General features: G+C 31.8%; 2 protein-coding genes across 2 annotated transcripts; one reads left to right on the forward strand and one right to left on the reverse strand.

Moving 5' to 3' along the window:
• The first annotated feature begins 4,144 nt into the window (after window positions 1-4,144).
• Window positions 4,145-5,230, forward strand: LOC145100546 (non-specific lipid transfer protein GPI-anchored 26-like). Its single transcript, XM_079037782.1, has 3 exons — window positions 4,145-4,506; window positions 4,606-4,704; window positions 4,888-5,230. Exons 1-3 carry the CDS (start codon window positions 4,188-4,190, stop codon window positions 4,998-5,000), a joined length of 531 nt encoding a protein of 176 aa, XP_078893908.1. The 5' UTR covers window positions 4,145-4,187; the 3' UTR covers window positions 5,001-5,230.
• A 2,615-nt stretch (window positions 5,231-7,845) lies between these two features.
• On the reverse strand, window positions 7,846-11,099 carry LOC145103290 (cysteine synthase-like). Its single transcript, XM_079040843.1, has 11 exons — window positions 10,800-11,099; window positions 10,299-10,349; window positions 10,112-10,221; window positions 9,980-10,037; window positions 9,623-9,886; window positions 9,413-9,550; window positions 8,755-8,806; window positions 8,589-8,668; window positions 8,339-8,398; window positions 8,133-8,213; window positions 7,846-8,019 (listed from the first exon to the last, which is right to left on the reverse strand). The coding sequence occupies exons 2-11, from the start codon at window positions 10,332-10,334 to the stop codon at window positions 7,930-7,932; spliced, it is 969 nt and encodes a 322-aa protein (XP_078896969.1). The 5' UTR covers window positions 10,335-10,349; window positions 10,800-11,099; the 3' UTR covers window positions 7,846-7,929.
• Between the last annotated feature and the right edge of the window lie 1,515 nt (window positions 11,100-12,614).

Below are 12,614 nucleotides of genomic sequence, written 5' to 3' on the forward strand. Positions count from 1 at the left end.
TTTCTTATAAAATGAGTTATGAATTGTTGTTTGTGTGAAATGAATGTATTGAACCAGGAAAATCCTATATTTTCCTAAAAGTGAGAAGCAGACTTAAATTCCTAACTTGTAAGTAAATATGTCATGCTTAAAATGATGATGTCTAGTTTTATTAGTGAACAAAACTATAGGAAGCTTGTATTTCCACGTAAAAATAATTGTAATGTTACTTTTCCCGTAAAAACATAATACCATAATAATTGTCTATCCTGTGAGTTTTCATAACCGTACTATGATGGATTTGCATGTAGCGACGTTCTTTAGGCGTCGAAATGTTATGAAACTTGTCACCCTTAACCTGTCGGTCCGGCTGTAGCTAACAACCAGGGTGCGGGATCATCAGTCCCGTATAGATCTATACACACTTATCACGTTCTCCGGACGGAGACTCTGGTTATAAAACAGGGCTTTCTTGTATACCTTGATAGGTACGATGAAGACGAATGACCAAGGTTCTAAACAACGTAAGGCGTGGCTTGACGGCAAGGTAAAAGTTAAGCCATGACAAGCCTTGGCGAGCCATGACGTTTTTCAAGGCGTGACTATATTATATACATTAAAAGATATAAATCATATAATTATTGAATTTTATCAAGTATATGAAGTTTTTAGAAGTGTTTTATTAATGTCAAATAGAAAAAAGTTAACAAAAACTCATTTATTTTAGGCCCGATAAAAAAACAAAACAAAAAACCCGCGCCTTGAAAAAAACTCGCGCCATAACGCGATAAAGCGCGCCTTGACACGTTATTTGGATGTCACGCTTCACAAACCCGCCTTGGACGTTTTCGTAATGGCTACATCACGCCTCGCGCCATGGCACACCTTGAGGCGCGTCATGGTGCGCTTTTTAGAACCATGCAAATGACTCACATATTCTCAATTAAGTCACGTATTTTTGAAATGAATGTGTTTGTGTCCGAAATGATTACCCTTTTTACTATGTTGATAAAGGTATAACAATGATTTGTATTTAATTATATAAAAGTAATGTTATAGTTGAAATGGTTACCCTTGTCAAGATGCGTTATGCCAACATATAAATAAAGCATATTTTTATTTCAAACATATTTCATCCTGAGAGGGTAAAGTGGTATCGTAAGATGCTTTGCATGCTAACCTTGGAGGCAGTTTCTTGCATTAGACGAGCTCATAGACATTGTATTGAAGAATTGAAGTGGTAAGAAAGAAATGAATGAGGTCCAAATTGGGGTTTTTGACACATCACTTAAGAACTGTTTTCTGCGGATCATTGCACACATCTGCGGATCAGTGCACACCTCTGCGGATCAGTGCACACCTCTAAGGAACAGTGTACACCTTTGCGGATTACCAAACAACTCTACGGAATAAGTAATATAAAATCACTTTACCATGCGTATCCTTTCATCGATTCTGTACCATTTCTTCTTGATTTCATTTTTTAAAAAAATTAACCCTTATATTTTCTGCCATAATGTCTTCCATACCATAGAGCGTTGAGGATAACCTTCGTCTAACTCGTGCATATATTAATATCCATGAGACCACCACGGTGAATGATCCAAGTTATTAGATGCATTTAACTTATGTCTTCAACGCTGACCCTCAAATTGCCCCAGAAAACTACCGCAACACCGTTGACATCACAACAAAATGGTATGAATTAAAAACAGAAGTCTTGATTTTCAACAATCTTTATACCAAAATTGATGACGCATGTCCGAATGAAGATGAGGAAGTTATCCTGGACGCGGCTAGAGCAGAATACATATCCATTAGTGACGGGTTAGAATTCGAGTTTGAAGGCCTTTGGAATCTATTAAAAGATCTCTCGTATTTTTAATTTTTATTGTGTTTGTAGAAGGATATTTTAATGTAGTTTGTTTTTATTAGGTTATTTATATGCACCGGTTTGTATTACGTTATTTATATGTATTTGATTTGTATTAGGTTATTTACGAAACCAGTTGAGTTAACTTCTACTTTATTCCATAGAACATAAAATATAAAACAGTACAAATACATGGAAAACATACATCAGTAGCAAACATATTACATAAAACATTTCACATAAAAAACCCTTCTACATGAAATACTGGTGGTTCTTAACTAGATTCCAAGCGTCCACATACTCGAAGTGTTTTCCCTCATGCTCGAAAATGTAATGACATAAGATCATTTCTACAAGAGCTTCCTCGTTTGAGTAATAATAATTAATACTATTTTTAAGATGATGATACCATCGATTGAACCATGTGATTTCGTTCTTTAACTCCAACCATTTACTAAGAATATCTACTTGTATCCGATATTCTCCTTGTCCAAATGAAAGGTTGAACATGCCTATTATGCGGGTCCATTCATCACCTCCAAGGTAATCAGGGGTAACCATTGTTGTTTCACCTTCAAAAATGTTCAACCAACATCGTATTATAACCATCACCTCTCTTGTCGTCCATGGACGTGGAGTATCGGCCGACGATGTTGCATTCGTAGAAGTTGGTGCATTGGAGGTCATTTTTATATTTTTCAATACTTGGGTGAGTTGATACAATATTTAACTGCTATGAAAGTTTATACACTGATCCGTAGATGTGTACACTGATCCGCAGAGGTGTACATTGATCCGCTAATAACAGTTCTGTGGATTCCCAAACAGTTATGTGAAATTGTGGACTGATATCGAACATAAGTTCATTATTTTTAACCTTTTTTTGTCAAATTATTACATAATCACATAAGGTATTAGTGTATTTAAAAAAAATTAATATTAATAAATGAAAATGAACGAAAAAAAAAAAAACGAAAAAACGAAAAAAAATCAAAAAATCAAAAAACAACAATTCTGCAGAGGTGTAGCAGATCCGCAGAGCATCTAATGGATCCGTAGAGGGTGCTCCGCGGATCCTGTGGTTATCTTCCAAAATATGTTTTTCATTGGTTATTTTCTTCAAACCATCTTCCCTTTTTGGTTATTATCCGAATTTTCTTAAGAAAAAATAGGTCCAAAACACATAAATATAATAAAAATTAAATCGAAAATAGACATATTATTATAAAATTCACTATTAATATTTAAAAACACAAATATAGTCAAAACATTACAAAAACAACTAATTTAAAGAAAAATATTACTCCTAACATTTTTAGATAAATTACTTTTTTCTCTATATAATTATAGAATTTTGGACATTTTAGAGACATGAGCCCTAAACGGTCGTCCGGGTTGTCCACCGTCAGAGTCGGGCCTGAGTTCTACAATGATCCAACGTAACCATCCCAATTTTTTCGTATATCTAAGGTTTTGTAATATATTTAATTACGTTATTCCTCCAAACAGTCTAGCTAGCGTTGTAAACAATGGATAATTACGAATTTAAGCAGAAAAATAAAAATGTTTTAACGGATATTGTTTTGGGAATAAGAACATCATATTCAATATTAAATCTCACAGCATATCTGTTTTTTCAAAGAAATTGTAAATATAATTATTTAGATGACCTTCCGTAGATGACTTCTATTGGCAACTTTTTCCTACCAATATTCAGTAGAATGATCTAAGCAACAGCTAAAAAATACTGAATGTCTTTAAGTACAACTTAAAAGACATACTAAATGTTTGGTTTGTTTTATTTTAATATTTAGTAAATATTATTTATCGTTAAAAATAAATATCGGAGTACGCTTTAATGAAAGTATTTGGATATGAAATACACTTTAATAATGAAAAGTACACACTTACATAGCAAGAGCTAACACATATTCTCTCTACTTATAATATTTAAAAAAGTAAAACTGATCAATATCGATTGTTATTGAATGAGAAACTTGCTCATCATAATCAGTATTCCGTATATTATTATTTACGCGACCAAAAACGTAGCTTTGTCTTGAAAAATTTCGGGATAATGCCCATAGTACTTGATTTTAGACACTACCACGAAAAATATTCATTGTATAGAAAACTTGTATACTATATGTATAAAAATATTTTATTATCAACCATGCTTGATCAGCAATTTGCAATTTGGATGCTAAAAGGTCAAACTGTAGGCTACATCATTAATTAATGCAATCACAAACCAAATTGATAATCCTCTTTGCCTTTAAAACCACCAACACATTGAAGGAAAGAAATAAATTCATTTTGATAGATATCGATCGAAATGGGTTTCACTAGTAATCTTGGGTTATCACTTTTCCTACTATCACTGTTTTTGAAAGGTTCGAAGGGTCAATCAGGGTGCACGAATGTTCTCATTGGAATGGCTCCATGTCTAAACTATGTTACGGGAAGTTCCAAAACACCATCTTCTTCTTGTTGTTCATCTCTTGCAAATGTTGTTAAATCACAACCACAGTGCCTTTGCACTGCTCTTGATGGTAGCACTATGGCGTCACTAGGAATCAGTATCAACAAAACTATCGCATTAGCACTTCCAGCTTCATGCCATGTGAAGACCCCACCTGTTAGTCGATGTGGTGGTATATATATATATATATACATTTACATGTTTATCTTATTGTTGTAATGATATATTTCGTACTTTGATACTTATAACTATTGTTACTATATATAATCAGGTGGAAATAATGCACCAGTGATGGCTCCAGTTAGATCTCCCGAACACTCACATGGAGAATACTTGAATGGACCTTCACCTGCGAGCATATTTTTCGAAGGTATGAGTTCATATGATGTTTATATATATTATGCTTATAACAAGATATATATATATATATATATATATATATATATATATATATATATATATATATATATATATATATATATATATATATATATATATATATAAAGCAAATCCAATGTGGTGAAATTAACTTTTGTACATGATATGTAAACAGGATCCAAACAAGTTATGACAACTGGTGAAACATCTGATGCTGTTTGTTTACGTAAGTATATGCACCACATGGTCTTATCAGGTATTGTGGTCATGGTGGGTTTGTTGCCTTGATGGCTATATCTAAGTGACTCGATCCTTTGGAGATATACTATATATAAAAAAATAAATGATGTGTGTTTGCAGTTATGTGTTGTTTGTTGTTTTCTTTTTATGTCATCTATTAAGCATGTAATGTTGTTTTAAGTATTTGTAATCGATGTTTCTTCCATGCACGAGTCTCCTCTTGTATTGTATGGTGAAATTTGGTTCCATTTTATATAATTTGTGAGCAATTTTAAATCCGTCACGTGTTGTATCATTATTTCCCATTTCTTATATTTGTTTTGTTTTCTTCTTTAAACCGTAAGAGCTCAACTTCACCTCATTTTTTGCAGTCTTTGTTCCTAAGATGACATTTTTATGGGCTTCTCAACTCCTAATAAATTAATATGGTTCGACACACCCTTAGCTATTAAGAAATAAAATTTTTGTATGTTTATTAGTATAATGATCATAATACATCTTTATTGTTTAACAATGATACTGATACATTCTTTTTGTAAATAGTAAAAAAAAAAACCATAAATAACCTAATATAGTATTTAACTTTTTGTAAATAAATATATAAATTTTTATTTTGATATATTTTACTTATGAATATTAATATATTTTACTTATAATTTAAGCCTTAAGGAACAAATCATGTATATACTTTTTTGACATACAAATTGAATTCAAACCCAAAACCTTTTTTTGTTAAGGAACAAATACAAAATCTTCTATTTGATTCGCTGCCATACGATTTCTTTTTGTTTGATAATTAAGGTGGAGTGTAGGAAATCTCATATGTATCTTGGGTTTTGAATGCAAATAGCAGTGGATTAATTTATGCGAATGTACAAATAACTGATGCATAATTTATGCATCAGCAGCTTGTAATTGACATCTTCATCACCTTTGTAGTACAAGTCTTGTAATTAGTTGTAGCTGTAGTAAAATGCTTTAGTCTTCGAATATATCAAGCTTCTCCCCCATACGTCAATATTCATTTAAGATTATTTTGTCCGATATCCATACGTCAAAAATTCATGAAAAACATTTTAAATAAATAACTAAATAAATATCGTGACTGTATTTGTGACCCTATATAACCAAAAGTTTATATATATATATATATATATATATATATATATATATATATATATATATATATATATATATATATATGAATTCAAAAACTCGACCATGCACTAACTCAAAAATATATTTTAATAATTAAAAAGCAATATTAAATCATACATAATTTTATCTGACTTTAATAACATTATCTAGACATCTATTATAACAAAAATAAGATAATTTTATCACATGTCAATCTCTAATGAATTATAACATTTGTTATTTTGTGATATTTTTTAATAAATAATAAATAATATCTACATATCAATTTATGTTTTTTTTTTATTTTTAAAATAAAAAATTCACATAATACTTATACTTATATAAGTATCAAATATAATAAATATGATAGTAAATTGCAATTAATATGTTTCTTCATTAATTCCTAATTTCAAAATTTTATTTAAAAAAAATACTTATTGTTTACATTTTAATATTTTATTTTTTTAATCAACTCGTGTAATATATTTGGATTTTACACCTAATATTTAATATAAATCAATATCCAACAAAAATGGAAATATATTTATGTGTTAATAAAAACAGATACATATTAGATGGATATTATTTCATCTTTTTTGTATACGTTCTTTGTAATTATAACATGTCAATTTTAATATAGATCGTTATCTAATAAAAATCGAAATACACTTTTTTGTATACGTTCACGAATGAAGCACACTCAACTACAATTTGTTTAGAAAAATCTAAAAAAAAAACTTTTATAAATACTTATTTTTGTCGGGTCATGGGACGTAAATTGGGTCAAAATCGCAGTCTAAGAAAACAATTTTTTAGACAATGCGGTATGGGCCAACAACCAGAAGCAACTGGATGATATGGCACACGAAAACGCCCGTAAAAACTTCTAAAACACTTTCTTCAATTGTTCTAAATTTATTTTCAAAAACCACAAGGTCACCGAATATAATAAAGTCGGCATTAAAGTCACCAAATATAATAAAGTCACTCAGGTGTGAATTCATGAGCATGACTAATTGATTCCATAGCTCTTTTTTCCTCTGTCGTTCTTATGGCGCATACACATTAATTAATTACAAAAAAATCTTCCAATTCAACAAAATCTGCTAACCTTCAACAATGACATAATTATCCATAAACAAAACTTTATTTATTTTATTTTTTTAAATCGTTGGATCCCAAATAGTAAGAATCCCATCCGACCTTTGTGTACAAATACATACAAAACTCTATTTTCTTTTTATCATAAGCGACGCAATGGAATGCCAAAATACTCCAAATTAGTAATTTAGATGCAAATATAGTTTATTTATCAAAGCGACGCAACAGAATGCTACAAGCCAAAACTTACGAATAAAACTTTTATAGATTGCAATGTCATTATCAATTGATCTTTCTTTCTGATTGGTCTTGACATAATTTTTTTTTATCAAATAACAAATTGTTGTGTAAAAAGTAGTTAAATCAATAATACATAAGGACGTCCTTTTTGAGCTTTTGATCATTTTTAAATAACTAAACACTAAAATAATTCTTATCACCTTATTATGTTTTGTTAAATACATTTCTCATAGCGAATAAACTCAATATCCAGAATAGTTATTGTTACTCTTTTAAATATTTTAAATTATTGTTACTCTTTAAATATTTAAATATTTTTCCTAATAAGCATTTTAAAGTTCAAATTTCTTTAACAAAAAAAGAGAAAAAAACAACTATCTACAAGGATATTCTTAAACAAAAGTTAAATTAAGAATTTGACAAAAACTAATAACATCATGAATTGATCAATAATCTTTAAGTTTTTAATCCGTTTATCAAATTAAACGATAACAATGACTCACTCAACCGGCATGTTCTCTACTTCTTCTCTCACTGAATCAAACAAAACCGTCGACAAATAACGCTCCCCAAAGCTCGGAAAAATCACCTGCTCATTTTATAAACAATTAAATTCAAGAAAAAAAAACGTTACCTTATTTTTGAAAAATAAAGAAACAAATCTTGAAATGGCAAATTGAAAAAAATTAATGATTATCTTACAACAATGAGCTTTCCGGCATATTCCGGCCGTTTCCCTATTCTGACTGCTGCCGCCGCTGCCGCCCCGGATGAAATTCCGACCTACCGGAGTTGCAGACAGTAAATCAAAGTACATTGTTATTTCTTGAAGTACCAAAAAAAAAAAAAAAAAAAAAAAAAAAAAAAAACTTGAAGGAATAAATTTGTAATATTCTTTATGAACATACCAATAAACCTTCTTTTAGTGCAAGAAGTTTAGCAGTTTCAATGGCTTCTTCACTAGATATCTTAAAAAAATCCAAACACACGAGATAACAAGCAATTTTTATAAGTACAATATCTTAATAAGAAATAATAGAACAATATGATCGGATAGATTTGTCAAAGTACAATGTGTTGAATAAGAAAAAAAAAGTTAAAATAAACAAAAGTACACTATTTCTTGCATTTAGCCATATAAACAAGTTACATGCTCACCATTATAACTTCATCAAGAATACTAACATCCAAAACATCAGGAATAACACCAGCACCAATTCCTTGGATCTTATGAGGTCCTAAAACACATAATAAACACCATTTATAACACATTCAAAAATCATAAAAGGCGAATGTAGTTTTTAAAAAAATAAAATACACCTACCAGGTTTTCCACCATTTAGAACGGCACTTTCAGCTGGCTCTACACCATATACCTAAATTCAAATCATGTCACGTTTATCTAAGAGTAAATTACACGAATGGTCCCTATGGTTTGGAGTAATTTGCGCGTTTGGTCCCTAACTTATTTTTTTAACTCGGAAAGTCCTTAATGTTTGTTTTTGTTACGCGCTTGGTCCCTACTGTTTGTTTTTGTTATGCGATTGGTCCCTGACTTATCTAAAAAAACTATTATTTAAATAGGAAAAAATTGTAGGATAGGTAAGGTAAAGTGAGGGGTTGGGGTGTGTTTATTTAAATATTTTAAAAAATCAAGGGCAAAATAGTTTTTTTAGATAAGACATGGACCAAACGTGTAACAAAAACAAACAGTAGGGACCTTCCAAGTTAAAAAAATAAGTTAGGGACCAAATGCGCAAATTACCCTAAACCATAGGGACCATTCGTGTAATTTACTCTTTATCTAACGATAAAGTTACTTTTGTTACTATAGACCGGACAGGACTAGACTACTATAGACCGGACAGGACTGGACTTGATTAGACTGGACAGTTTAGGACATATAAAATATATTTTTAGGACATATAAAATATATTTTTTGTCTTATTGACATCAGTCTGGGATCTAGTCCAACTGTTCACCTTTATGTTGACATTTTTCTCCTTAAGAAACTTCCCGACACCCGTCACAGTACCACCCGTCCCTACGCCGGAAACAAAAGCATCAACTTTCCCTTTAGACCCGTCCCATATCTCCGGGCCCGTTGTTTCATAATGAATCTACAAAATTACATATCCACATAAAAAGTCAAAAATACCCTTTTCGAGATATCATAAGAAAGAAATATTTACCTTTGGGTTTGCAGGGTTTTCAAATTGCTTAAGGAAGTAGCTATTGGGTGTTTTCGCTACTATTTCTTCCACTTTTTGAAAAAAATCCTGGATGCCTTTGGATGCATCCATGATGCGTAATTCAGCTCCAAAAGCTCGCATAACAATTCTTCTTTCGATGCTGTATGTTGATGGCATCGCTATTATAAGTTTGTAACCTCGAGTTGCTGCAATGAAGGCCAATCCTATCCCTGTATTGCCACTTGTCGCCTCCACAAGAACAGTCTTTATAAAAAAGAAAACATTAATCGGCTTATTAACAATTTAATCAAGATTAGTATAAAAAGGTAAAAGTATGTTCATATAATCATATCTAACCTTCCCAGGGGTAATCAGACCCTTCTCTTCTGCGTCTTTTATCATACTAAGTGCAATTCTATTTGTTCAAGATGATCAAATCAAAACAAATAACAAAAAGTTATGGAGTCAACGAAAAGAAAGAAAATTGACCTGTCTTTTACACTCGAACAGGGTTCCATGGTTTCTAACTTCGCAGCGATACGAGCACCACAACCATCCACGATCTTGTTAAGATAAACCATTGGAGTGTTTCCTATTAACTGCAGGGATGAAAACGATTGAAGTGATTCGATTTAATGGAAATTAAATGAGTAAGATTTATAAGGAATTGGTTTACTTCGGTTACATCTTCTGCAATTCCGATGGATTCCATGTTTTTTTGAGGTTACTGAATGATGATTAGAGGAAAGAAGTTAGCAAATTCGATCAACAACACAGAAATGTCATAGATAATTAAGTACAGAAGCTTTGAGCACAATATGAAAATTAGTTTTTTGACTACAATACAGAAGCTTTTATCAAATTGACCAACAACACATGAATGTTAATCAAATAGCTAACCAGAAAGTCCAGAAATTTATCATGTTCGAGAGAAAATATTGCATCAAAACAAATTCGATCAAAAACCCACAAAAATCAGAAGCCAAAACAACATAAAAGAACACCAGAGTCGAAAATTCCCAATCTTTCCCAGAGTTCTAAAGAAAATCAACACAAGTCAAAGTGAACACATCGAACAATCCATACCTAAAGAAAAATCAGTTCCTTTGTGGTATTTAACCAATGGATTACACATTTACACTCGAGAATAAGTCGAAAATTAAGTGAAACATTGTACCTTTTAAATTTTAGGAGAATATTGTTGGACAAAGGCCACAGAGATGGGTAGAAAAACTAGAAATGGGATTGACTTTATCTGGGTTTTGAAGGGCGTGGCTCCAAAATCTTGGACTGAATCTTTGATTATAAAAATGATGGCCGGTAGCCGGAGGACCAGTACCAGTCCGGCCGGAAAGCATGAATGGATCTTGAACCGGTTTTTGACCAAGAGGTCAAAATGACCAAAAGATAAAAGGCGACGTACGAAAGATATGATAATAATTGTCTGCCAGTGGTTCCAAAAGTATGATCCAAAAGTAATTGTACGAATTAGATGGTTTTTTGTTTTTTTTTTATGTGTTATTCATATAGGATTTTCTAACATATGTTAAAGAAGATAAAGACACACGTATCAAATACTCACACAGAATATTGAGAGAATATTAATTATGAAGAATATTATCGTAATTAAATATAAAATTTATTAATTATAAAAAGTATTTTATATAATTAATGTTTTTTATATTTAATTATAATAATATTTTTCATTTTTATGTGTATTCTTCGGACACATTAAAAAATCTCTTTAAATATGCCAATATTGTGTCCTGTTTATATTACCACACAATTTTAAGATAAAGATAAAAGATTCGAAGCATCTTTTTGATTCTTTAGGTGAGTGACACAAATATATGAGGTCAATAGGCTTCCCTCAAATTTGTAAGTAGAGTAACTTTTTAGCCGGTGGTAAGTTTATCGCATGGCTTTTTTTTTTTTTTTTATCAGCTACTCTATTTCTTCGGTGGTGAGTTGTAACACCCATAAAAATCATGCCAATTTAAAACTTTTTAAATCATTCAAAAACCAATAATTAATACAATTTTTTTTTTCAAAATGTTTTCGTGTCAGAGTATCCGAGAACCAAATCACAAAAATATAAAGAGGTGCACGATCACGCCTTCATCTTCCTGCGATCATCAGAAGTACCTGAAACAAAATCCACAACTATAACTCCCAAAACTTAGTAAGTTCCCCCAAAATACCAACGCGTACAATCATAATCATATCATATAAACAAACAACATGCATAATAAGCCATCAGCCTGACTAGATCGCCTTATAGGGCCATCAGTCTATCTGGACCGCTCTCCGAGCCATTGGCATGCCTGGACCGTCTCTAAGGGCCTTCAGCCTATCCGGACCGCTCGTCGGGCCTTCGACCTGAATAGTATGCCCTCTCGGGCCTGTAGTCTATCCGGTCCGCCCTGGGTATGTTGACCTTTAGCATAAAGCAGGTTCACCTCAACCCAACCCCCAAATCAAACAATCATGTGTACATAAATATCATACGCTAGCATATATAACAGTCAACCCGATCTGACAAATCACTAATCATAGCATCATCCTATATACCAGGATACCGACCTAACAGGTCACTAACATAGCATCATCTTATATACTAGGATACCAACCTAATAGGTCACTAGCATAGCATCATCATATATACCAGTATACCGACCTAACAAGTCACTAGCATATCAGCATGCAATAAACCCAATTACAAATTTGAAAAGAACTGGCATTGGTGCCTTCGACCCTGTTAGTATAGTGAGGACAACTTACCTCACAAGTAGCTTAGGATGATAAATGTCAAACTCCCCAAATACAGCCCCAAACTCAATCACCTACATCCACCAATGATGCACTTTCATAAATTCCCAAATTACTAAAATACCCCCAGAAGTCAAACTGCTCAACCCTTGGTAAAAGTCAAATTCAACGGTCAAGGTCAACAATCCATGTTGACCCAACTAGTCGAGTGTAGCCCATTGAC

The sequence above is a fragment of the Lactuca serriola genome, chromosome 4 (genome assembly GCF_051521515.1).
Source record: "Lactuca serriola cultivar US96UC23 chromosome 4, Lser_US96UC23_V15, whole genome shotgun sequence".
In the NCBI taxonomy this organism is placed as follows: domain Eukaryota; kingdom Viridiplantae; phylum Streptophyta; class Magnoliopsida; order Asterales; family Asteraceae; genus Lactuca; species Lactuca serriola.